This window comes from Athene noctua, chromosome 7 (assembly GCF_965140245.1).
Source record: "Athene noctua chromosome 7, bAthNoc1.hap1.1, whole genome shotgun sequence".
Classification (NCBI taxonomy): domain Eukaryota; kingdom Metazoa; phylum Chordata; class Aves; order Strigiformes; family Strigidae; genus Athene; species Athene noctua.
Genome location: NC_134043.1, coordinates 35,236,409 through 35,264,024, shown reverse-complemented (window position 1 = coordinate 35,264,024; position 27,616 = coordinate 35,236,409). Strand labels below are relative to the sequence as shown.

Below are 27,616 nucleotides of genomic sequence, written 5' to 3'. Positions count from 1 at the left end.
TATAGACTGTTTTTGCTGAAAAGGAATGAGCAAGTCAGTTTGATGCCCTCCTAGCCATTACTGTGAATTTGGCCTTTCACCTTCAAAGTACTTTCCAAACATTTATTAATTATCTTTACAACATTCCATGAGACTAGTAGATAAATATCACCTTGCTTATGAGAAACTGAAACGTAAAGGCGGAGTCATTAGTTTGCGGTCACATGGTGAGTCAGCAATGAATCTAAGATCAGAATCCAGAAGTCCCTGGCACCCAGCCTGTTGGTCAGTCACTGGATTTAGTCTCCTTTTCAGTCCTGTTTTCTTGTGTGCCAGAGCCTTGTTGGGTTTTTTTCTTGCTTTCTTCCCATTTGCCTTTTTCCTACAGGCCCCACTGGAGATCAGATCATGTCCACATCGGCAGGTACAGTTTTGAATTTTCCTTCTTTCCCCATTCTTTCCTACTTAAAGGAAATGTCCAACCTTCTTGTTCTCTCAGGTCCCATCTTTGGCCTGTGCATTTTAGGGAAAGTAATAAACCTTGAATTGAATGTATCTTGCATTTGTTAATTTTATGTATCAGAGCATAATTATGTAATTTCACTAATTAAATGTCTGTGCCTAACAAAGCTGAATCACAGGAATGAATCTCATGTCTCGAATTAGTTAATGAAATACTTCTTTTGATGGCTTCCTTTAAATCTCCAAGTCTAGGCACCTATAAAAAATGTTAAGGAAATGAACCATTTTATTCCAACAGTGGTTCCCACAGCCAGCATCCATGTATTTAATTATCTAAAGAATAATAATTGTGAAGGCATGTTCCCCTGGACAATTCAGAATGATTCTCACCTTCCTAGTGAGTACCTTCTTTAGTTACTACCACAACCAGCTATTGACTACAGCAGCACAAGTTCATGAGTTGTAGAGCCCTCATTTTCCCCTTTCAGACAGCCTTCTAAAAGTCATTCAGGACAAGTTCCCCATGAAGACTCCAATCAAGGGTTCTGATGGCTCCAAGCAATCATCCTGGAGAAAATTATATAAGGCCAAACTCCCACCATCTGAATTGCAACTAAGTGATAGTGTTTCAATTGTTTGGCTTGTGAGCTTTTTCAGTGGAAAATGCTGGATACAAAGACTGAAGTAGAATCTGGGAAAACTGAATGTGGCTCTCAATCTCCTTGAACCTCTGTTCTTCCACAGTGTAGCTGTAATACGTAGTGCAGAAGTGCTGCTGAGTCTCAACATAAAAATATTGGCTATGTACTCTGAGGATAACATACCAACCAAAATCTTACCATATTAATAAACACACGCTGTCTCCAGATTTAGCATGTCTCCAACAGCCTCAGTAAGGTTTTCAGAGAGTAAGAGTTTGATCTGTTTTTCTAAATTTAGACATCTACTATCGTCTGAGATGACAGAGGGTATCCTGTCTGCCACCCAGTCAATACACCAGAAGAGCACAGGTCTCTTACAGGACCTCTGTTGTATTTGCCGTGTGGGTGTTTCAGACACAGGGGTCTCTCAGACTAGATACCTGTGTTTAGGCAGCTTCTTTTGGCCCTATGTTGCATTTAGTCACTGTGCAGTTTTTCAGCTAAATTAATCACCATTTTGAAACTTGTTATGCACAGCAGCATAAACAAAATACTTGTTTTGCAACGGGAGGTATGAAATTGATTGCTGACAATAAGAATGTGGTCAAAACAGAAAGACTACAGAAGAGAGGAATTCACAAATGAAAAACCTGTGCTCCTCAGGATGGATGTGAATATTGTGTAAATAGACATTAGTTAGAGGTTTAATTGTGTCAATGTTTTCTTTAATAATTATATGTTACAGCAGCTCTTCTGTTTGTTCGCAAGGTTAAATACATCACAACAATGCTTCTGACCATGTCTGACATCCAGAATTACACCTTCACTTAAGAAACATCCTCTGTCTGTTTATCCTGTATAATTTCCCAACCACTTTGGAGCCCTGCACTTAATTGATGTTGGCATGGGCTCTCATCCTGAAAACACTTGGAAGCACGTGCATAATAAATACTTGACGATTTCTACTGAATGCAGTAATGGGCAATTATGTGTTTTTATAGGACTGAAGACATAATTAGTGAGCAGCCCATAGATTTAAAAGACTACTTACTTGAAATTTACCTTGAAAGGCAACTTAAGTCAATCTCTTTTGCAGTGAAGCAAGAGCCCTGCCTTAGCCACAATTGAGGTCAGAAAAAAAAAGAAAAAAAAAAAAAAGAACATACTGTATTAAGACAGTTTGAAATCCATTGATCTTGCCATTATTTTACTTTTTTGATGTGCAAACCCATGCAATGTAGTTTAAGAATATAACTAACATACAGCTGTTCTTTGCAGTACCAGTAATACACAGACTTTTTTTCTCATAGTTGTTTGAAGTTGTTTGAAAATATTTGCTTGTTTTCCTGACACTGATATGGCAGGAAAGGTTCCTTGCTAGCTCATGTATGACTCACATGCAGGATTCAGATGACCAGGACCCCTATGTTATTGCTAATTTGCCATATCAGTTCCCTTAATTTATTCATGTTTGATCTCCTAACATTCAAAATCTTAAAGATCTGATTGTGCTTATTATATTTAACCCCGATTTAAATTGAATTGACTTATGAGCACTTATTTTTCATGAGCAGTTCTTCTGGTAATATCTAGTTATATACAACCCTTCCCCAAATTCAAATCAGTGTTGCCTCTTCAATCAAACAGTATCAGTTTTTTGGCTATTTCTTCTTCACATACTCTGACTCTGCTTGGTGGATCTGTCATAGGATTAATTTACAGGTCCCACAAAGAAGAGGTCCACAGCCTGCAGTGTGAGAAATTGAGTGCTGAAGGTGATAAAGTTTCTGTAATCATAGAATCATTTAGGTTGGAAGTGACTTCTGGAGGTGTAGTCCAACGCCCTGTTCAAAGTAGGTCCCAGAGCGTGTTCCTTGGGGATTTGTCCAGTTGTGTATTGGACACCCCCAGGATGGGAATTCCACAGAATTTCGAGGTAATCTGTTCCAGTATTTGACCACTTTTGTGGTAAAAAAAAATAATTCTTGTAGCTCTTGGAATTTCGTATGTTCCAACTTGTGTCTGTTGCCTCTTGTCCTATTACTGTGCACCTCCAAGAAGAGACTGGCTCCATCTTCTCTGTATCCTCTGAGCGTGTGAAGATGTGTCCTTAGCCTTCCCTCCTCTAGTGTGAGCAGGCCCTGGTCCCTCAGTCTGGTCTCCTCTCCTGGTCTCCTCTGATGTGGAGTGCACCAGCCCCCTGACCATCTTGGTGGCCTTTTGCTGAGCTCACTCCAATATGTCAATGTCTGTCTTGTCCAGAGGAATCAAAAAGTATTCACAGTACTCCAGATGCAGTCTCACAGGTGCCAAACGGGGGAAAGAATTGATTCCTTGGGCCTGCTGACTACACTCTTGTTAAAACAGCTCAGGATGCAGTTGGCCTTTTTTGATGCAAGGACACACTGCTCCATGTTCAACTGAATCATGCTCCACTTGTGTCCACCAGGCCTCCCCGATCCATTTCTTCAAAGCTGTTTCTTACAGTTGTCCCCTACCCTGTACTCCTGAATGGAGTTATTCCATCCCAGTTAGAAGACTTTGCATTTGCTTCTGATGAACTTTTTCTTGAAATGTTGACAACACTTACTTTTCAAATTTTCAATGGGCACTTATATTGAGACTTGTTTTCCTTAATTATTTAAATGTATCACAGTTTGTGCCATTGAGCATAATTATTCCATGAAAAATTGTACTTTAGCCAGCTATCTGGGTAAGGGTAACAGGTCATTCCATCCATTTGGGAGTGCTAGCCATAATAATAGGGTGGAGAAGTAGTATAGCAAGATAACAGCAAGCTATCAGTCATATTTCTGTTTTCTTGTTAGCTTGATCTAAGCTAATTAATAGATTTGTGCTTAAGATATCAGAAAAAAAGAGCTCTGCAAATACTATAAGCCACATTTTCAGCTCTGATAGAGCACTGTATGCACAAAGCTGGAACAGTGGGCTAAGACCACCGTTGTGGCCAAAGACTATCTCTTTGAAAAACATCCTGAGGGAGAGGGGTTTGTGTTTTGTCCCTGAGCACAGCTACCTAAATATACTGGTGCCAAAGGATTCTACATACTATTTTAGATACTGGGGGGGTTCCCCAGCAGTATCTCTGTAATATTATTCAGGCCACAGGTATCATTAATGGAAAAGAGAGGGAGTGCTTCCCTTGGTATTACCTTAAGTTTTACTTCAGATAAATTAGAAAATTAACACAACAATATTAATATGAATGTTCTTGTTAGAGCAACTATAAAAGACATTTTAGAGTAAACTTAACATTTTCAGGTTTTGTTTTTGATTTTTCAATTGCTTATTAACGCTAAACACCTTTTAAGAAAAAAGCCTGAAGGTAGACAAAACTTTCCATGGGAACAGCTTTACCTGACTGAAAGAACAGTTAGTTGATGTTTACTGGTGTTTGTGAAGTTATGTACCATTGATGACAAGAAGGTATTAGGTCGAGTCTGATGGGTAAACTACTCTTAGAAAGCTAGGGCTAGAATTTATGAGAATTGAAAGCTAAGCAATTGTAGAATGATGGCTAATTACTAGATGGGTTATTATGAATAATCAATACAGCACCAACACCAAAGGATTATATTAATGATATTGCAAAAGGGGAAAAGACTAGCTAATTAGTTCTTAATAAGATACAGCAACTTAGTTAATCACTGTCTAACATCAAGTACAGTCAGATGGTAGTACAAGGTTTTTCTCATACCTATAAATGCGTGCCAGAATCATCTGTGCAGGTTTTGCTAAGAGTCATGCCCCAGTGCAGAGCCCTGTTCTAGGATTCTCTATACAGGCAAAGGGCTCCACCAGTATTCATTCACCTGCAAAACTGATGCCTTCAAAACTGATGGCTGGTGAGGTGGATGTTATTTGTATAACTGAAGAACAGTTCAAATCATTTTATATGCTGACATATACTTATGTCATTGTGTAATTTTAAGTACTTCTTGTACTTTATGCTTTACCTTCCAAAAAATTACTTAAAAATTATGGCTAATTTGAACATGAGTGAATACTGGCCTCCAAAGACAAACATGTTTTTATAAAGACTGTTCTGGGAGACACCCGGGAACAAAAATTGATAATGCAACTGAAACTCTTCTAAGGGGTTTCCCTTTTCCTGCTGTGGGATAGCTGATATCTAGATTGTACAGTTCAAACTAATGGCAGGTCAAAAGAAGCTTTTATTCCCTGGTTCACTGCTATTCCAAGAAGTCTTTCAGTGCTGTCTTAAATCTAGGATTTTTTTATTATTATTATTTCATTGAAATCAATGGAAACTAAACATGTGCCTGAAGTTAAAAATGTGGTTTTAAGTATTTTCTTGGAGTAGAATCAGAATAAAATATTGTAGAATGGTGAACAGGGATGTCAAAATCTGATTGGCTTAAAGAGGTCAACAGTAATCTTTAGCAGGAGTTGTTCAAGAGAAGAATGTCTTCTACTTATAGCAGGGTTTCTTTTTTAAGGGATACAAGTATTGTCTGACTTGCTTTCACATTTGATTTTATTGTATGTATCGAAATTCCTGAACACTGAATTAAGAAATGAAGGCAAAATTCATAGGTATTAGAAGGCTGTGGGAAAAATAACAAATCCCAATGTTTTCCTCTTGCAATACACACAGGAAACAAAATACTGTTTATTAAGCATTGTTGTATTGTTTAGTAACAGAATGATGACACCCTGTAGGAGAGAAACTGCAGTAAATTCTAATGAAGAAAACAGACAAAATGAGCTTAAATGTCAGAGAAGCTGTTATCTTACCTTCCAGGCTCATTTCAGTCTCTTCTGCAACTCAGTGTTCCGATTCAAGCCAATAATTCCCCCTCTTGAGAATGACTTTCAGTATGATATGGGGAGTTTGCAGAAAGGCTGCTGTTGACATCTGGGTGTGAAACGTCCACATGTTCCCAGTAGATGTGATGTTTTTCTTTCTTTTAATTATTTTTTTCTCATTTTGTACAAGATGCTTTCCTTATTTCTGTTTTGGGTACACTGTTTTATTATGACTGCAAAAGATTGGACAAAAAGAGTCTCTTACTGAAACAAGGTGTCGTACATAACATAGGATTTTAAGCAAGTTGTTTTGCTCATTAGTTATCGCTTTAGATTACAAACATCTTAGTTTGAGCACATGAGCACAGAGCTGGAGTTCTGTATAAGCTAGATAATTCTAGCCTCTCCAGATAAAACTCTGAATTCTTAATTTGCTATAGCTTCTGGATGGTTTTGCCACATGAGTTTGTCACAAGAGTCTAGCTCTGGTCATGAAAATTATGATTGTTTCACATTAAAATTACTTCAGTCTGTCATTTAGCCCTGAGAGACAAGAGCTGTCACTTCTGAAGTCTGAAAGAAACAAATCTAAGAGAAAATCACACTATGTATCTTAGAGAAAGTGGGAGGGAGTAGACATTTACATAATGAGGATTAGCGGGTAACTGACATGTAGCTGAAATGAACAGTCCTGGAGTAAAAAGCATCTCTTTTGAAAGGAAGCAGGAATCCTAAAAAACCCGGGAGACTTTTCTCCACCCCATCTCTGCCTGTTTCCCTGTGCAAGGACATTGCAGACTCTGAACTCTGAGCATCAGCTGATACGGAGACGGTAATTTGGATAGTTGAATGTGCGGGGTTATGAGCAACAGGGCCGCAGCTTCCCGTGCCCAAGTCATAGCAGGGGTCAGTTCAGTAAAGGCTTCTGTGCTTCACCCTTCAAAAGACACAGATTACGTATCTATTATTTTCAGTTTTGCTAGGCCTTGTGTAAGCTAAATGAGTAAAAAACCCACTGTTATTCATGCCTCTTTGGTTAAACCGTGATGACGTTTGTGGGTAGCATTTTGTAAAATTGCTATTGCTCTAGATTCAGCAGCTCTATTACAAGCACAGTGTTTAAAGAAGCTGCCACTGATGTGGGCAGTTGTTTAAAGCCAAAACATATCCTCTCTTATTTTTCAAGACATGTCTTTCCTGGAAGTGTATTGTTGAATATTCTTGGCATCATAGTTATGCGCTTACCAATAACTATTCTCAGTTGTTTACATCTTGTAGTTGAATTGTTGCCCTTGTTGCCTGACAAGTTAAATATACTATAACTTTTTTCAGTTCTAGACAGCTGTCTCATTAGAAACATTTTGAATGTTTCTGTCTTTCGAGTGAAATTATTTTTATATTTTAATTTGAAAGTTTAAAACTCTAAGAACTAATCCAGTAGTTACATTTCTTCCCTCAAACAGTAACTAGAGAGATGACATCAGTCACATATTTTTAATAAAGCACAAGGAATTTATTCTAGCTTTGGCTAGGAAGACTATAATGTAAATACATGTCTTGTTAATTCCGGTGCATCTCCAGTGATGGGCTATAAAGAATTAGGAGATTTATGATGAGAATAAAATGCCTTTGTGGCAGCTACAATAGCAGTAAATACAAATTCTGAAAGATTTTTCCTCACATGAAAAAAGACATGAAACAAAGATAAATTGTTCTATCTAATAATCTGAAAAAGTAGTAATAAAATAAATTATTAAGCCTTCCCACAAAAAAAAGCAGAGATGTAGGTAGGAACAGGAAACATGAAGTTATTAAGTAGGAAGCTAGGACTGGTCTTGTGATAGAAGAGGCTATGGGGCTGCCCACAAACATGTATGTCCCAAACAGGGGTGGAAATCCGGGATTATCTGCATAGCAAGGTTGTCTCACTGTTTTGGTCAACACTTGCTAACATAAGCCAGGGCTTCTGCACATACTGGTCGCCCTTGTTGTAAAGGAAGATGCAAATCCCACTGAAACTATTACCTCTGAAAACTCAGAAGCTCTTATTTGCAAACTTAAACATTTAATGTGGAAGCAGATTTTCTGAATCTAAAGACATCTTTTGGCACCTGTGTTCAGACAAAAGAAGTATCTGGTGTCTCCAGAATCCCACTTTTTTGTCTCCACTTCCACTCTGCCAGTGACAATTAGTCAGACCTGGGCTCAAATCCACAGCTGGTATGCTGTCCCATTATGTAAATTACTGCTGTGAGACTGCTGAGTCGGGTCAATACCAAGTAAAACTGGTAACTCCTCTCATACAGCTTCCAGCTATTAAACACCTCCCTAAATGCATCAGAAATCTGTAAATATTGCGGTGAAAAGACTCCGGTGAGCCAACCAACTTGAAACAAGAGCTGCATCTTTAAAAATATTCACAAGGGCTTCACAAAGCAATCTAATAAAATTTGGATTTAGTGAAGTATTAATCAGAATATTTGGGACTTCTTTAGCATCATCTTAGATGTAAAAATCAAAGTGCTCAAGCTACTGTCTTAGGTTTAATATCGGTCTTGTAAGGAATGTTCTGTTAGTCTGTGTTTGACAGGGAAAGAAAGCTGAGCACAGGCTTATTTTAATAAGCATCTGGGGAAAGATCATGCAGCCAAGCAGTGGCAAATTTGGGAGAAAAACGGTCAATTTCCTCTCCCTACAAACTCCACTGCTTTTGGAAGTAGACAAATGCTTCATAAGTCAGCTATGGCCTTTTAGCTATGTGTCTAGGACCTCTGGACATTCAGCAGGCAAGTTGTTCAGAAAGGTGCTGTTACTGCCTTCAGATATGACAGACCCTGGGTGGTACCTACTGTCCCTATCGGTAGCAGGTACCCCATATCTCATGTGCAGTGACTCTCGCATGTCTGGGACGTGCGTGACCTACAGTGTACGAACCTCAGAGTTTATTTGCATTGTGCAAATTGTATGCGTTGGCCATTGTGCACTCCAGACAGGCTGACTTCAATGCATGCAGATCGACCCTAGGTTGCAAACAATACAACCTTTCACTGACATCCAGTACAGTTCAGTATTTCATAGTCACATTGTATTCACTGTGTACCTACTGGACAGACTATACGTACTTCTGTACGAGAAATCCCAGAGAGATAGAGAGACTGTTGCTTTTTAAATTCTAAAGGATGGTAGGTATGTTTTCTGGCCTTTTCTCATGCCTTAAATGTCACAAAAAAGATAAATCACCCAATAGGAAAAAATAACGAAGACGATGATTTCACCTATAAAATCCAGTGCACATGTATGAAGTACAATGAGCATTCAATCAGAAATGATTATTTAAACTCTAATTCATCCGAATTGTTCTCTAGTTACAAAAAAAGGTCTAACCAACAGTGCTTTCCTGGTGTTCCTAGTGTTGCTGTGTGGAGAGTAAATCTCTTTAGAATGCAGTCGTGCTGCTGCTGTATTATGTATGTACGGTACCGGACAGGCTAGATCAGATCCAGATCCACCTAGTCCAGTAGCCAAACTGTAACAGTGGCCAGAAGTGCCACCAGGGACAGGGCTGGAAAAGGTGCAAGTTAAATGTGTGGGCCTGTACAGCCCACCACAGGCATGTCACAGTGCTCCTCGAGATTGCGTGTTGCCTTACTGCCTGAGATAGGAGTAAGCCTGACACCTGTCAGGGCCTTACTGCAGAAGAAACCCCAGTTATCTCAGTGTATCCGTTTGTGCAGTACACCAAAATTGTCCGTAAAGGGGCAGGCACTGACAGTTAATAGGCTTAAAGCCAACTATCGGTTGATTTTGATCCACTGTAGGTTATTTAATATGGGGCTAATAATATTAAAAATGTTAAGTTTTAGGAAAAAGAATTCTCTTTTTATCTGTTAGTAAAGAAGAATATGGTTTAAGCAGTAAGGTTTTATAAGATGAGCCATCAAGAACCTTTTCTCTACTTTTGATGCCAATCTGAGTAAAGATTTTGTGCATTTTCTAAGGAACACACCATAAGAGGAAACACTTCACTGATCTAGGAGAACCGATCCCATTAAAACAGTAATTCTAGGCTTCCTATGTTTATGTGAATTTTTATTTCTGTAATATTTTTTTCCCAAGGTATAGTTCCCTTTATGCAAAGGATAAACGGTGATTCATGCATAGAAAGTCATCTAATTAATACAAGAAATACTTTGAACAAGATCACAGGAGTGGCAAAACCAGAACAGATTATTGGTCTCTTACGTCAGGCATTTGCTTCTGGGATGGCCTATATACCGGGGGGGGGGGAGGGAACCCAAACCCAACCAAAAGCAGTTTTACACACACAGGAGGGAACTTTGCAGTATCACATGATGAAAAAATTATCTCAGCCCTGGCAGCCAAGAGCACTCATGTTTTCTGAAGCACAAGGAAAGATACTTCTTAGTTATTTTCATAGTATCCTGAAAAATGTAGCCTATTTTGACTGGTTTTTAAGTTCTGTAAAAATGGGGTTTGCTGGCGGTCAATACCAAAAGTAGGTCACACAGGGTGCAAAGAAAATATTGGTGGTAGGAACTGGGATACCTGATGTGAAACGGACAGCCTGAGCCAGCATCAAGTGAGCAAATTCTGCACCGTCGTCCCTAGATCAGAAGGTTACTTCAGTTAAATGGCTTAAATGCTGGTGCCTGGTTTGGGGGTTGTTTGAACGCTAGGAGCTGGGAGCGCTGTCACCTGCAGGTGCTTCGGGCAGTCTGGTGGCGTTTGGTGCTTGTCCTACAGCCCCCGCTGCCTGCTCTATGTGAACGGCGAGAACGACACTTCAAGGTTTGAGGCCGTCCGAAAGGGAGGAGGCGGCAGAAGCGAGCGCAGCCCGGCGACGGGCCCCGCCGGCGGCCGAGCAGGCCGACCCGCTCCCCGGGCGGCCCCCGGCGCGGCCCGCGGCCCACCAGCGCGGGCAGCGGCCCCCGGCGGGGCGGGGCGGGGCGGGGCCGGGGGCCGCCCGCGGGGCGGGCCGGGCGGGGCGGGGCCGGCAGCCGCCTACAAAGGGCGGTGCGGGGGGAGCACCCGGTCCGCAGCCTCCGCGCTTCGGCCCCGCGCAGCAGCTGGGCAGCGCTCGGCCCCGCTCCGCGGCGGAGCGACCCCGCCGCCTCGGCGCATAAGGCCAAGGCTTTCCGACTTCAGCTACAGTGCTGGCTAAGTCGGGGAAGGCAACACGGAGAGAAGCCGCGCGTCCCCCCGCCTCCTCCCGGCACCGGGCTCTGGCAGCGGCGGAGCGGGCCGGCATGGCGCGGGACGCGGAGCTGGCGGCCGGGCGGCGGCCCTGCGGTCAGTGCGCGGCGGCGGCGCCTCGCGGTTGCCGGGGACGGGCGGGAGGGCGGGGGGCGAGAGGCCTCGCCGGGGCCGCCGAGCGCCCGGGGGGCTCCGCCGCCCCCAAACGCGGCGTGTCCCGCTGGCGGCTTCGCTCTGGCAGCGGCGGGGTCTCCTCCGCGGCAGCGCCCGGTGCGTGCCGCCAGGGGTGGAGGTGCCCGAATCTCCTCAGCGTTTGTTTCTTGTTTCTTATTTAGGATCTGTGGTTGCCTATTTTACGTCTGCAAAGTTTCTTCTTTATCTTGGGCATGCACTGTCCACTTGGGTAAGTAAACTGTTGACCTGGTAGAAGTGCGAGTTTATTCATCTACCTGTCATTTACCTGAACGTTACTGGTACTTCCCAAAAAATCTTCAAAAAATAGAACACCACCACAAAGAGAGAGTTCTCATTGCAACACCTTGTCGTTAAAAGCCTTTGTAATCTTTACATGATAGGCTGCAGTTAGGTTCGGTTTTCGTTAGTACAGAGCGGTTCAGTGCTTGGTTTCCTGGGGGCCAGCTCCTGGACCTCTTGATGCTTTTAAGTAGCTACAGAACAAGTGACTCCTTATGGTAGAAGCTCTGAGTGAAAGAAATGAAGCATAGTCCCTAGCAGAACGAAAGACAGACCATTGCAATGTGTATTTGAAGGACTTAGGTACTTACTAATGGGAAATATTCCATGTTTACAATGCCACTCATTAGCAAACCTTTTGAGAGTGTAAGGAGATGTCTGCTTACGGCAAAACGCTTGCCTTCTGAAATGTTTCCTTTCTGTACTAAAGCAACTTACTATTACCAGTTTTTACTTGCTTGAGGGATACTAAAAAATCTTAAATACGCACTAAAAATAGACAGTTGAGTTTTATTCCATAGAATAAAATTTAAAATATATGTATCTTATAATACAATCTTTAGTCTCTGTTCAATAATTTTAATCAAAAAGAAGTGTAAAGTTTCCTCCCCAGTTTTTCCTGTTTTGTTTTTAGTCCTGGATTTGGACTGGTTTAATGTGTTTTGTATAGCATTGAACAAGTGGTGGATATACAGTTACAACATTGCATGCCTAACTCTGGCAGCTCTTCTAACCTCAAAGGTCATATTGATGTTTCCCTTGATGGAAGAAGGCTTGAAGTGATGTCAGATGCTTGTTTAAGCAGCTGCAATATTTTAGCAATTATTAGTATTCTTAAATGAGCTGAAGGGTGATGTTTCTGTTTGGCTCATTGCTTCTCAGAGGCCGGGGTTGTAACCTGCAACAGTTCTTGTTAGTAATGCCCACAAAGTGCCTGGCTGGCAATTTGGCCAACCCTGCTCACTCCTCTCTGAAGAGTGCTTCAGAGCTCGGCAGTGGGACTCAGAGCAGATGAGTAAAGGTGGCAAAGCAGCGTTTGAAAACACTGTTGCAGATAATAAACACTGGACTGCAAGATGTCTATTCAGCTGTTTAGCAATAGTAGTATACTCCTTGTTCCAGTGTGTTTTCTTTTGTGCTGAAAATATTGACTAAAAAAACCAACCAAACCTGCTGAAGCAACATAAATACAGCTTATTCTGACACAACTGGCTGCAGGACTACACCTTCTGTATCTCCTAAGCTTTAGCATTCCTGTAGTCTGAGTGTTTTTGCTAACAGGAACAATAAACAAGCACCTTAATCTTCAGAACTCAAAGTAATAGATCATCTTTGTTCTGAAATGGTTGTGTCCACAATGCAAAACCTGATAGAAATGTGGTTTTGGTGTAATTGAGAGAGGTTTCTGTGTTACTAAGTCCTTCCCAAATACAGGGAGAAGCTGTAAATGATTAAATGTGTCACGTCTCCACAAATGTTCAGATTTGAACAAAGTCTAGACTGTGTCTTAGGCACTTGTTCAGTAAAGCATTTGTGTGTTTGGCCTCAGGGATCTGAATAGGCTGGGTGGCACTGTTCATCTAAAGTCTCAGGCCTTCAGCCTTTATGCTTTTAATTCATTGCTGTCTGTCATTCGCCGGTAAAGAGGAACGGAGTGAAACTGCGTTCGCCTTGTTGGTACCAGGCCTAATGCTTGCCAGGAGGTCAGCTGCAATGTCCCAGCCTTATCTGTGCCACTCAGACCTCAGGAGGCCTGTCAGTAGGTTGTCGTCTGGCTGCTGCTGAACTTGTTGGCTTCAGTTCTGAGATGGGATTGTATAAATTCAGTCTGAGGTGATTATAAGGATTATTATAATGACTGAAGAGCAAGAATCACCTTCAAAAGGATGGTGAGGCTAAACAGCTGTAGTTTATTAAGAGTTGAAATATCCCTACTTGGAGACATTTTAAAGTGGGATTAAGTATATGTGATCAAGACTTTGTTCATTTCTGAAGGCAATATTTGCTATTTGAATGTCAGTAGATCTTAGCTTGAAATTACATACGTGCTTCAAACATCTAATTCACTATTATTGTTCTTCTGTGACACTAATTTATCTTTGTTTGCTCTTTATGGCTTTTAATTCTTGAAAGAACTTTATGCTTCCATGTTGGAACAGCTTTAGTTACTCTAAAAAACTATCTGTGTGGATTGGCCTGATCAAAATACTTCGGGTAAATGTGTTGGATAAAGTTGTACAGAGTTCACAGGCTCCTTAAATGAAGTATATAGTGAAATCATGATCTCACTGGAGTCAAAGTAATCTTCCTATGAGTTTCAAGTGAGATCAGATTTTTTCACTCTGACAGTAGTGGCTGGCACTGTCTTTCATATACTTAAATTCTTCTGAAATGCCTTTTTCATCTTGTCAGAATTCAGTAACAAACATCTCTGCATAAAGAAAAAAACCCCGCAAACTTCTGTTACAAAATTTGAATGTGAAAATACTCCTTTGTCTTATTTTTCTAGTTTAATAAACAGTTATCCAGGCCAATCAGAATTTGGTTAATCCATCTGCGTGTATTTTAAGTGAAATTCAGTAATGAGGTAACTCAGGTTATTTGAAAATTAAGTGAATGCTAGTCTTGGGAAATTATATCCCTGTGTTTTCATTGCTGGAATATTTTCTATGTACTTCTACTAACCATGGAATAAGTGGAACATATCTTACAGAAGATTTTAGGTGTCTCTGGACAGTGAAAATCAGTTCATTATATGAGAGGGCACATCTAAGTTGATCATGCTTATATTTGCATTTTTTCATTGGTTTTGGTTAGAAAACATACAAAATACCCAGAGCTTTTTCCTTGAGCAGGTGAAATTTTTCTACTCACGCAACTGGGGTGTAATTTTTTTTCTGCTTATGGTTAAGGAAACAAATATGAATGCTTACACATGACAGTGTCTGAAGAAACGTCCTTCCGAGAACTTCAGTAACATCAAAAGGCAAATTCTTTCTGTGTGTCTATACTACACTGAAGACTTTAATCAAACTGCAATTATTTTGACCCTCCAAACAGCATGTTTTTTATGTATCCCTTGATTGCTGTGTTATGTGGTATGTTAGACTTGGCAGACTTTGCTTTTTAAAAATGCTTTTACGTTACACCTCCCCCAGCCCTTTAGAATATTTGAGGTCCTTAGAAATTTGTACTATTCACTGTATCACATAGCAATTGCTTATTTAAGATAAGGCAGGACAAGAAAACAGTTTCATGTTTGGTTTATGAAAGACTAACACTAGGGACTCTTGTTAAACAAACTATGTGCCCTAGGATAGTGTGAATGATTTCTATTGACCTGTTATTGATTACATGAAGTGTTTTCTGTAGTGCATTTCTTGCAATATCTTTAAAAATAGTGAGATGTGACTCCCCTCATATGACAACATTAAAATCTCGATGTATTATTAGCAAGCTACAGGTCTGAGTGGTAGCAAACCTAAAAATGTTTTGAATATTATGAACATTATTTCATTTGGACATGTTTAGTGTTTCGGACTTCATTTTTTAAACATGTAGTAAGTGGTATTAGAACATGAAAATGTTGTATTCTAAGCACTAGGTTAAACTAGCAATAAACTAAATAGGCTGAACTAGCAATGTGCTTGCAGTAGACTAAACGAGCTCTGATAGTCTACTTCTTAGTAATATGCCAATGCCTAACATTATTGAAAAGAACTTAAATCTGTGACTTCAGAAACTTCAGTTAACATTTAGAATACTAGCTTCCTTGACTTACCCTATCTGAATTGTCTATATACTGAATTGTATTATGGCTTGCTTTGGCCTGGCTGGCTCTTGTGTTTTAAAGCAGCATTTAAGCTTTGGTCATCTAAGAGCAAACTGCTGTTTTATTTAATAGTATTGGTAATCAATAATTCTGTTGTTAATATTCAATCTGTGCTGGAGAATCTATGTAAGCTTTCTGAGGCTTGTTGGATGTGACTAGTAACAGACTTTGTCCTGTAATGTTACTATAGAAAATATCTGGGATTTTTGATGTGGTATTAAAAGCTGTAATGATGCACTTAAGACAGATCATCTTAGTGATACTGGTCAAAACCAGTGATGATAGGATGTAGTCATCAAAACAAAATTCCCTGAAATTAAAGAAACCTCCACACAGGAAAAAAAGCCAAAAGCCAAACAACCACACTCCCACCCACCCATGCATGTGTAACAAACCTTTATTTTAAATAGACTTTTGTCAGGGCATTAGTAAAATAGTCGATGTGTGCTTACAAAGTGCAAATAGTAATGTTGTCTATGTACTCTCTGTTAATCTTAAAGGGAGATCGTATGTGGCATTTTGCTGTGTCTGTATTCCTGGTTGAACTTTATGGAAACAGCTTACTCCTGACTGCAGTCTACGGACTGGTTGTGGCGGGATCCGTTCTTCTCCTGGGAGCCATTATTGGAGACTGGGTGGACAAGAACTCCAGGCTCAAAGGTTAGATGCCTAGAGCAGGTTATTTACTTAAGGATTGATAAAATTAATGTAAAAAAAAAAAAAATTCTAGTTAACTCCTCAAGTCAAATATGAGAACAGGGCTTGCTCAGTTCTTTTTTTTAAGAATGGTAGTGTTTGCGTGGTAATGATTGTCCAGAGATGGTGTCAAAGACAGGAGAAAAACAGTTTTACATCATGGTATGTCCACTACTAAGGCTAAACCTATATGATACATAGATACACGGAAATGCAAAAGGTAAAACGCACATAACTTTAAGGACTACAGACCAATTTCTTTACAGTCTAACACCAACATACATTCATGTTATTTGTTGTCTTCTATCTGGATACAAACATCTACCCCTTAAATGTAAATGTGCACTACATCATATAAATTTAAATATGTATGCTCTAGCCTGTTTTATAAATAGCATGCCGTCAGTTTCTTTCCAAGAGTTTGCAAAATAGCATCACTTCCAAGGTATGCTGAAGATGAATTTTAAAGATTCAAGCTAAGTCTTGTTTTTACCCTTTCAAAAATAGTGTAATTTAAACAAGTACAGTTTATTTTTTGCTTAAGGAAAGACCTATTTGGACTGTAAATTGTTAAGAGCTATGAAATTACATCAGACATTAATTTGTTTCTCTAAAACAATGGGAGATTCAATCTATTATGAAGTATTGTTTTACATTGGGGGGGAGAATAGGAAAATTTTAAAGAATCTGTGAATGTTCCTTAATTCTAACCTGCTTATAGTTGGCTCATTGTTATGTTCATAACTGTTGCTCTCTACTTTGATTTAAAACAGTGGCCCAGACATCCTTGGTTGTACAGAATGCATCTGTCATCCTGTGTGGTATTATCCTGATGATGATCTTCTTGTTTAAGACACAACTTTTGACCTTATACCATGGATGGCTTCTTGTGAGTGCTTGAACTTGTTAATAAGGAATTAACTTACAAAAGCTTTGGGGAGTGTGGGAGACAGATGAATTTTTATTCTCCCTAGTCTGTTTAGACATTCCTGGGAGCTAAAAGTGGCAAATGAAACTTGAGCTAGTTGGGTAAACAGAGGTGATTGTTTTCTGTCAGGAATTGTAAAACAGATTTGGTCGTCTTTTATCCAAAGAATAACACTAAAGTGTATGGATTCAAATGTAAAATGCCTTTTCTGGTTGCACAGGGTAGAACTGGTGATCTCCCTTCATCGATTTTTCTCACGTTGTAACTCTTTCCCCCTATTTCTCTAGACGATGTGCTATATCCTGGTTATCACAATAGCAAATATTGCCAATTTGGCCAGCACTGCCACAGCGATCACAATTCAGAGGGACTGGATTGTTGTGGTTGCAGGGGAAGACAGAAGCAAACTGGCAGGTGAAATATGTTGCCTTTTAATACCTCAAATATCTTACTTCTCAAGCTTGATTTTTAGACTGCTGTTTCACAGAGGCCAGCACATCTTTGAGTTCCAGGTATTATGAGAAAATAGCAGGTGAAAAGGGCAGCCTTTATGTTCTTCCCTGCTCTGGACCACACTTACTGAGATTAGAAATTACAGTTCAGTGAGGCATCCCTAAACTTGTTTTGTCCTACTGCAGCTTTGTCAGGAAAACTTTATTCTTGATGAACAAATAAACTTACACCACACTCCTACATCAAATAACCAGTGTTTAATAGGAAAGTTATTTAACTTCCAAGCACTTAAAGCCAAATGTTGCAATACTTTATTTTTAGGTCCCTGGCATGAAACAGAAGACTGTTGTGTAACTGGGCTCCTCACATAGGGATCAAAGAGGAGGTACATGAGAATGAAGTCCAGGAGAGTAAAGTAGGTGGATCAGGAAACTGCCAGTAGGAACTGCTGTGCATGCAGATATATTTGAAATCTTGCATCTCTGGCATTAGATGTCTGACTCAGAGCTGTGAACACTTTTCTTCAGTTGGAACTGAAAGCTCTGTATTCCTTTGACATCTGATACATTTGGTATTAGATTACAGGCTTAATCTTCTTTCTTTGCCTAGTAAATATTTTTTTTCTTTTTCCCCTTCCTTGCACAGTGGCTTGACATTATTAAGAGAGAATGAGTTCCTTGGTAGTCACAACACTACTTGGATCTGAGAGATTGTTTGGGATCCTCCCCAAGGATACATTGAACTTGATTCCCCTTTCCTGTGGGTAGTCCTAGCCACAAGGCCATTCACATCAAGGGATGTGTGATTGATCTTTGACTGTGCTGCTGCTCTGATTGTGACAGTGTAGGAAGCAGCATTTTTTGTGATGAGCTTGGCCAGGCTGTGTGGGCTCTGAATCAACCCTGTAAGGGGACTTCAGCCCTCTGAGGTAGAGGAACTGATACTGAAGTGCAAACAAGGCACAGAGCAGCTTAACATTGCCAAGACATTTATAGTTCACTAAAGTAACTCTAGGACTAATGTTTTAAGTCTGACACTTGTGGAGTCTAGATACCTTCAGGCCGAGAGCAGCTTCTGGACTGTGATTTTTTTTTTTTTTTTTTTTTTTTTTTTTTTTTTTTTAAATGAAGCTGCTTACATTGCCCATAAGGTTCAGTCTATGTGCCAGAGTCCTTCTTGGGGATTTGAATCCTATATTGCAGATTTATTCTTTATCTCCAATGAAGGAATCTTATTTTCCCATCTCATTCAGGAGAGGCTAATTCTTAATTAGACACACTAAGTGTCTTGCTTTCTTTTCCCAGTATACGTATTTTCCACCATAGTCATCTTTTGACCTTGCAGTGCCTTTCTAGGTCATGCCTTTTGTAGAGCAGCAGTACAGTTAACTTTCTTTATGTGTGTGAATCACAGCAGAAAAATATCATCTGTCTGTAAAAGCCTTAAAGTTCTGATGGTTCTCATTAACCTTTCTTCTTGTGTCGGATCTTATTCAGCAAATGATCTCTGCAGTCCCTGTACTGCTTACTGCACATGAGATAAGGTCCAGACCACACCTGCAGAGAACTGCTGCGTGGTAGGCAGTCCTGCCTCTGTACTGCTTCATGATCTCAGACAGTTGTGTGACCGTTTATATTCTGTACTGAAAAATCAGGCAACTCTTAAGTTCTCATGCAACTGAAATTAAAAGCAAAAAACCTGTTGAACTAAGTACCTCAGTTCAGCAGATCTATCTAGAGGATGTCTTCCAGGCTGAATAGGGTTGTTATGTGTTTAATCATAATATAACTTGGCAGCTGTTGAAATTCCTTAACAGGAAATACCATTGCAGCAAATACTGTTTGTCTCTGCACAGTTACTTTTCCTCAAAGATGACCCTTAGTTAAATAAGGTAGTGGAATAGGGAAATATGCCTTGGCTTCCCCTTCTTCATTGTCCTTGGTTAATTTTTCTATTCACTCTTATTTTGTACTTTTCCTGGGTGGAAATATTGGCCTTCCTCAAAAAATCCAAAGCTGAGTTCTTGGAATTTCTAATGCCAAATATTATGCAAGTATCTAACTTACCTTAGTTAACCATCAGTCAAATAGTTAACATTCTACTTAGAATTTAAAGTCAATACAATAACCTAAATATTTTTTTTGAATGGCAAGGAATAATTTGCTACAGATACAGAAAAACAGCTTCATAATGGTATACAATTTCACTTGCCCTTCAAAAGCCCTAATTTCCTGCTAGGACTCTAAAATGGGTTTGAGATATACTTCAAAGCAGCCTGAAGCCCTGATAGGCAAAACTATTGAGCATCTAGCAACTTCTAGAGATGGAACAATAGCACCATTAATTGGAAAATTACAGGAGCCCAGAGGGTGTAATGATACTAAAGACTGGGGAGGGGGAGGCATTCCCTACCAGCAAATGGAAGATGCATTTTTGTTAAGAGTAAGCTGCTTGTTTTAACCATAAACATCAAAGTGTGGAACAGAAAGGAGTGGGGACTTTGCTCAGTAAGTTCTGAGAATACCTCTAACTGCCATCAACCAATGTGACTTGATAAGGAAATTTAAACCCATTTCAAAGGTCTGGTGCTATCATGGTGGGTACTGTGGTCACCAGTTATTAGAAGTAAATGGAGGAGATTAAGAAATACATGGTCCGGTATTAGAGACAGTAGTTGCTAAAATTATCTTTACAGGAAAGAATTCTACCATATGAGATTCCTATTAATGTCTGGAGTTGCACATGCCAGGTTTGAATGTTGCAGAGATAGACTCCGAAGTCCATAATGTCACTAGGATGTAAGGATAGTCTGATCTCATGACTAACAGTTTTACCTGCAGGAGTACACTTCCACTGTAAACCCCACATGCTAAACCTGGAAGACCTCATGCAGGCAAAACTGGCAGGAGTAGACATTTGGCTTACAAACACCTTGGTTGGTTACAGTAAACGTTAACGTGGGAACATTCTAAAGGTGCCTCTGGTTAGCAGTCTAACTCCTGCTAGAACCACTTAAAGTTGGAGCAAGACTTCTTAGCTTGACTGTATACATGTGCAATCCTCAGTTATGTTATTGGATATTTCACTGGAAGTGTTCAGCAATTACTTCATAGCATCAAATAATTTCTGACAGATATGAATGCCACAATAAGAAGAATTGATCAGTTGACCAATATCTTGGCCCCGATGGCAGTTGGTCAGATAATGACATTTGGCTCTCCCATGATTGGCTGTGGATTCATTTCTGGCTGGAACCTGATGTCAATGTGTGTGGAATATCTGCTGCTCTGGAAGGTTTATCAGAAAACCCCTACGCTGGCACTCAAATCTGCAAAAGTTGAAGAATCGGAACTGAAACAGCTGAATGTAAAGAAAGGTACCAAAAGCACAAAAGTAACAGTTCAAATTCACAACATACTCACTGTATTGCTCAAACTGAAATGTTGATTGTTGTCTTCTACAGATGCTACTTTGAGGCTACATAGCTTGCTATTCATAGCTTGAAGGTTTCAGGTTTTGGATATAGATACTAGAGAGTCTTAAGTAACAATGTTTTGTGTAGCTATTTGAGGAATCCCATAATATGCAGCCAAAGAATGAACTCTCTCCTCTTAATTAATCCTTTAGAGTAAGTCTGCCCTGTTACTTCGAGCTGTGAGAAATGCTCCTATCCATCTATAGCTAAGAAGCTGGACAAAGCTCTTTGCTTGTAGACACTACAGAGTGAAGTAGCCTGTGTAGGACTTTCTTGCTAACTCATCTCTAATTATGCAGTGGTAACAGACTTTCAGGGGGTAATAGAATAGGTGGCAATATTTCTAGTCTGGCATGCTTGGAGTTCCACATGCTGCAGGAACTGGGGAGAAAAATCTATTTTGACCTACTCTGCTTTCTTGGTCAAGCTGAACAACTGGGATTTGTAGTTTAGATGGCTATGACTATAAGCAGCCTTAAAATTGATATTAACATTGCTTTAGACTTAATATCGGAAATCAAAGTTGTTTCAGAGGCAGTTTTTTTGTTAGGAAGTATTTAAAATGCCAGATACTGGAATAAGAAACTTAAGCATTTTTCCTATTTTTAAGGCAACAGTATGTCATTACTACTGACAACTTATGCTGTGGGATCCCAAATACAACATGTTGAGGGTTTTTTTTATGAAAGATTATAAAGAATTCCTGTTTTTTCTTTAAAAGCTAGCAATCTGTTCTTTGAATATATAGCGAGATAGGAGGCTGCTGTAAAAAGTGTTGAACTGTATCTTCTTCCCAGCCAGCAGATCCATTGTGGTAATAGCTGGTCCAGTAAGCTGTTGGACAAGATCAATGGCAGCCTAGGATATGGGAGTGAGATGAAGTGTGGAACACTATAGCTTTTGAAGTGGCTCTTGAATGCTCCTGAAGAATGTCAACATGTAGGAAACATTTCTTAGTCTTTGCTATCGCAGTATTCAGATTTCAGTAGAAGACCTGCACTTTTAGAAGTTGCAGAAGTACTTCATGTGTCTTGCTGTATGTCGAGTTTGTTTCAGACTTGACACTGTAAAAACACTGCTCAGGCATCCCAACATTTGTATAATTTTTAGCCACCTTGCTAAGATAAATACTGCTGTGAGTTTTGTAGATTTCTGTTTGTAACCAGTGGAAGTGCCTTTCTCCTATATTGGAGTGAAAATGGAATTATAGAAAAGCATTGTCTGAGTTTAAGTCACATTTTGAAAGCTGTTGGCTTTGGTAGGCTTCAGCAGGCATCTTTGCCTTGGTTTTTCTACTGTGACATGAGGTATTGACAGATAAAAGTATTCCCTGCTTTCTGTGGTTAGTGCATTTAAACATACAAAACTATGATAAAATGACAACTAACATTGGCATTCATTAAGCAAATAATTTCTTGATGGAAACGGAGCATTCAGTCACAGTCTATTGAAAAGAAGCAGGCTATGCTTTCTCCTACTACAGTTTAATTAAACAGGAGTTTAAATTGATAGAGATAAACTTGACTTGATCTTACTATACAGGTGGGGTTTAAGGACACTTTAAACATTTAAGTAATTAGAGGAAGGTTGGTTGAAGAATTTAACTGATACACTGCAGCTTGCGACCTGAAAACAATTGTCCTACAGTTTATGTTCTGCACTTTCCAGCCAGGAGTGTCTAACAGTTACATTTCTGTTTACAGAGTGTGACATGAAACCTGCTGAAGGAGTGCAGTTAATTGTTGAGAAAGATGTAACTGGCTTTGAGCCCCAACAGGAGAAAGAAATCAGCTGCGCTGCCCGGATTGCTGAACCTTTCATCACGTTTCGTGATGGATGGGTTGCATACTACAACCAGCCAGTGTTTCTTGCAGGCATGGGTCTTGCGTTTCTGTATATGACTGTTCTGGGCTTTGATTGTATTACTACAGGCTACGCATACACTCAAGGTTTGAGTGGCTCTGTGCTAAGCCTCCTGATGGGTGCCTCGGCAGTCACTGGAATCATGGGAACAGTAGCTTTCACTTGGCTTCGTCACAAATGTGGCCTGGTTCGCACAGGCCTTATTTCTGGAGTTGCTCAATTGGCTTGTCTGGTCTTATGTGTCATCTCTGTGTTCATGCCTGGAAGTCCTCTGGATTTGACTGTTTCCCCATTCGCTGACCTCAGTGCCAGGCTGTTTGAAAGTGAACCGTTACCTACTATAGTATCTCCAGAAGATAAGTCTGAAATGGTTTTTGCAACTGGAATGCCCAACTTGTTAAACGGGTCTACTACTCCTGCTAACAGTGACCCAGAGATGAGTCCTGAGCCTGTGCCTTTAATCTCTGTTAGTCTCCTGTTTGCAGGAGTCATTGCTGCTAGAGTTGGTAAGTATTATGTCTCCGTTAAAAACTGTTCTATTGACTGTTTTTAATACTAAAAATTACAGTGCCTGTCAACTAAATACAAACTTGAATATTTAGAACTGTAGGCTACAGTTTGTTACATCACATTTCTAAGGCTAATTCATTGCACTTTATAAAAATGAAATGATCTTGCAGTAGTACTGCCAGTGCAGAGACTGCAGTACTAATTCCTTGCATATCATATAGCACTATAGGAGAAAAGGTAACACATTTGCAGACGAATAACTTGGGTTTTGAATGCTCATCTCTAACAAATGGGTTTATTTGGTTGTGAAGTTAATAGGAAACAGAGCTAAACAGGTCTGCTATGAAAATCCTCAAATTCAGCAGCTTACTAAATTCATTAAGTAAATTGTCTCATTTAAGCTTGTGACCAGCAAAGGAGTTTAGGTCAAACTTTGATTTGGATGACAGCTTAACTTTTTGAGAATTGCTGGGTAGCATAGTATTTGTATCTGTCAACAGAAGAGACAGTCAAATACATAGATGTAATTAACAGTAATTCTCATCTGTAGAATTTTTGTACTCAATTTCTGCAGCTTTTTTCTGAATTTTGGAAGAATATAATACTTGATTCACATGTATTAAGCTTGTTTGCAAGAAACATTTAAAATTTAATTATGAATGGACTAAAATAGTATAGAAGCTAGTATGTGCTGAGACTGTTGTAAATTATGTATTCTGCAAAAGTGATTTTTTCACAAGCATGCAAAATTTAGCACTTATAACTATTTACAGTATATTCATACTAGCTACAAAATGGCTATTTAAATAGGAACAGATAAGCAAAAAATTAACTTGATAGACATGTTGAAGCAAGATTTGACAGGCAAGTTAATGTGTCAAGGTGTATGTATTATTTCCCCCCATTAGTAGAGGGAAAGTAAATGGCTTTTAACTGTCAGTGTGAAATCCATTCTAGTTTGACAGGAGGCTAGCTTGTCCTGTGCAGTATTGGCAGAGGTGTGTGGTGAAGTATGAATTGAATTGTGCCACCAGGGGAAGCTTACCAAGAGAAGCCCGGTTGTATGGTTAACTGTTTTTTCTCTCCATAGGCCTTTGGTCCTTTGATTTGACTGTCACACAGTTGCTCCAAGAAAACGTGGTAGAATCTGAAAGAGGCATCATAAATGGTGTCCAAAACTCCATGAATTATCTTCTTGATTTGCTGCACTTCATCATGGTCATCTTGGCCCCAAACCCTGAAGCTTTTGGCTTATTGGTGCTTATTTCTGTGTCTTTTGTTGCAATGGGCCACATAATGTACTTCAGATTTGCTCAAAAAACCCTGGGAAAACAACTTTTTGTTTGTTGCACTCCTGATCCCAAAGCAGTCTCTGACAGTTCACCACCTGGTAATACATCTACTGTCTGAAAGGATCCTCTTCTCTTACTAACATGCTACAGAAGTATCATGGTTAAACACATATACTGTCTTTTGTAACCCTGTCTAAGGTGTTTCTCTAGAGTTGAATGCAGAACTTAGCTGTCCCAAGAGAGCTAAAATCTGTTTCATGTTTGACAGTGGACAACCTAGTTGGATCTTTACAGCTGGTGTTTCAAAGGGCAAGTCATATATCTAGTATTTGACTGCAAAAATAATGTTGACTTTCTGCTGCAGACCCCCACAGTAATGCTGTTTAGTGGTTATATGTACTCAATTTGTTCATTAATTTTGAACAATCCTTGTGCTTATTGAGTAAAATGAGGGTTGCTTCAGAATAACTTGATGTACAATATTTGATTTTTTTGTGGGGGTTTTCAGTTTTTCTGTTACCATGAATAGTCTTGCTCCCCTGTCTTTGCAAATTGGTATAAAAATCCTTTTTGAAGTCCTGAAGTGGACTCTTTAAGTTCTGATGCTTTCCCAGAAGAAGTTGTTTTGGTATTCTATCTGTTTTGGTTTAACTTTATAGAAACACCTTTGTAGATTTTATTTTTTGCATGTTTCCTTACAAATTAGATGAGTGCTAGGTACAAGATACTGTATTACACTTTTGTAGCACTTCATAAAGTAAAACATAGTGTCATTTTATCAGAAGCTATTGTTATAACATTATAAAGCATGGCTTTTTTAGTTGCAAATAACAGGTCTGCTCAGGTTTGTAGCAGAAAGCGCTACGGTCAGGAGTACTGGTACAAAAAGATAAAGTCTAGGGCTAACTAGTTTTTGCCTCAGTACAAGCAGCTTTAGTTTATTTTTGAATGCTATTATTTTCAGAAATCCTATTAAAGCCCTATTGGAAAATTATTAGTGTTCCAGGCAAAAGAAGTCAAAAGTGGATTACTTGGATTTATCTGTTTTGCAGGTGTGTGAATTTTGACTTAGTTTGTTCTAAAATACTGTTAAAACAATGAGATGTTGGACTGTGGGACTGTAAAGCAACTTCAAAGCAATGAAGAATGATATATCCCTCTGATTTACAAGAAGTTCTTGCATTTTTTTTTACCCTGCATGAGTACTAACACAATACTTCCATAGTCATTAACCGTATGTGCACTTTTGTGGAAACTATGCACTTTCCTTTCTCAGTAGAGTTGAGCCTGGTAGTGTTCTGAGTTTTCCTATGGCATGACATGTGACTTCTAAACTGAAATCTTTGTAAAATGCTTGCAAAATAAGGATTGTTCAAAAACATACATCAGCAACTTGTGAAAAGTATCCTCTAACTTTTAAGGTTGTTTTATTTTAGGTACTGTCCTTCACACAGTCATCTATGTTGCCAGACTTCAACCCTGGAATGTAAGTGGGTGAACTCCATTGACATTAAAGGCATTACACCAGGGCTGAATCTAGGTGCTTCATTCAAAAATTTGTAATAATCACCTTATATATCAAACTAAACAGAATGTAAAAAAAGTCTAGTGGCTTTTGTCTCAGATACAATATTTTGTAAGAGGAGTGTGAATGAATGGGAATCCAGTGTACAACCAATGTACTTGTAGCCCTCAGTATTCAATAACTGGATGTAACAATTTTTTTCTTCAAATGGACCAAAACTAATTACTTGTATGTTACTGAAAGTCTCTCAGGGATGTTTTCACTAGGTTTATAAGTGTTTATACTTTGACCAAGCTTTTGGGTTTTGTTTTGATACAATAAAGTAAAATAGACTAGCTTTAAAATTTGTGACTCAATGCTGAGTAACTTTTTAAGAAAAAGGGAATTTTGCCATCAGCAGAGCTTAGAAGTCAGAACACAAATAAAACAAGCTTATCTAGATTTGTAGAATAAATATGCCCAAAAGATATACAGTATGTGATAAGTACACTAGTAAATAAAATACCTCTGATTTGCCAAATATGTTTTCTCATGTGTATCTAACCTAAATTGGGACCAGATTTTAATACTGATGAATATAAATAAAGGTAGACCAGATGTCAGTGAATGCATCTGTACTGCACTTTGAACATCTGAATGCCAATGTATATATTGGACTCACTGGCTGTCAACAGATGGAAGTGACAAAGCTGGAAGTGTGGCTTTGTGGGGGCTGTCTATAGCCTAGAGAACCCAGTGTGCCTAAAGCTTACTGCAGTAGCACTAAAGCACCAGACATCCCAGAGAGCATGTATTCCTGAAGTAGAGAGCTCCAAAACCATAACAGACCTAGAAGCATACCATGCGTCTGTCTGCTCTTGGGGAAAAAGACCTGCGGAACAATGTAGTCCTTTTTTTTTTTTTTTTTTTGAGTTCAGTGGCAATTGGTTTCATAAATAGTTCCACTAGGTAGTGCAGTCTGGATCTCAAGCCAAAAATGTAGTGTTGGGAGGGGACTGGACCTTTTGTTTTGTATGTATAATGTTGCTAGTATTCGTATGTGCGGATACACAGCTGGAAGGCAAGACAATCCTAAAAGAAAGAAGAAAGGTGGGTGCTAGCTTTAAGAGGAAAAAAGAGATCTAAACTGGAAATCTTGTATGTATTGGTCTGAGTCAGATGTCAAAAAATGCTGCTTGATCACAACTCATTTGTGTATGTCTAAGATGTATTCAGACACCTGTACTGATAGTGCTTGGAAGCAATGTGGAGCCTGAAGTCTTACTTAGCAGGATTTTCATTAAGTAAGCATTTTTGGCCTTGTATTTATTTATTTTTTTTAAATGTGTCCAATTTGGATGAAAAACTGCCCTTAAAATGTACGCACTAGAAATCAATCTTAGTAGAATAGCATATTTTATTATACAACCATATGCTGGACATAGTATTGATTTATGTATTACTATTGTTAAAGCTAATGAATAAATTTGCATAAAATTTTA

The 27,616-nt window shown here is 39.3% G+C and overlaps 1 protein-coding gene across 2 annotated transcripts; it reads left to right on the top strand.

The window, feature by feature from the left end:
* The first annotated feature begins 335 nt into the window (after positions 1-335).
* On the top strand, positions 336-27,616 carry SLC40A1 (solute carrier family 40 member 1). 2 transcript variants are annotated; one of them, XM_074911329.1, is made up of 8 exons: positions 336-403; positions 11,423-11,490; positions 15,894-16,053; positions 16,863-16,978; positions 17,305-17,431; positions 20,604-20,846; positions 22,649-23,314; positions 24,409-27,616. In XM_074911329.1, exons 1-8 carry the CDS (start codon positions 388-390, stop codon positions 24,726-24,728), a joined length of 1,716 nt encoding a protein of 571 aa, XP_074767430.1. In that variant the 5' UTR covers positions 336-387; the 3' UTR covers positions 24,729-27,616. The 2 variants fall into 2 exon arrangements, with proteins under 2 accessions (XP_074767430.1, XP_074767429.1); XM_074911328.1 differs by lacking the exon at positions 336-403 and adding an exon at positions 10,943-11,183.

What these genes read in the sequence shown, in the direction of transcription:
- SLC40A1 (XM_074911328.1), top strand. Translation starts at nt 11,141, where the DNA reads ATGGCGCGGGACGCGGAGCTGGCGGCCGGGCGGCGGCCCTGCG. An exon ending in GGCATGCACTGTCCACTTGG is followed by an intron (nt 11,491 to 15,893) that starts GTAAGTAAACTG and finishes TTAATCTTAAAG; the next exon opens with GGAGATCGTATGTGGCATTT. An exon ending in ACAGCTGAATGTAAAGAAAG is followed by an intron (nt 20,847 to 22,648) that starts GTACCAAAAGCA and finishes TTCTGTTTACAG; the next exon opens with AGTGTGACATGAAACCTGCT.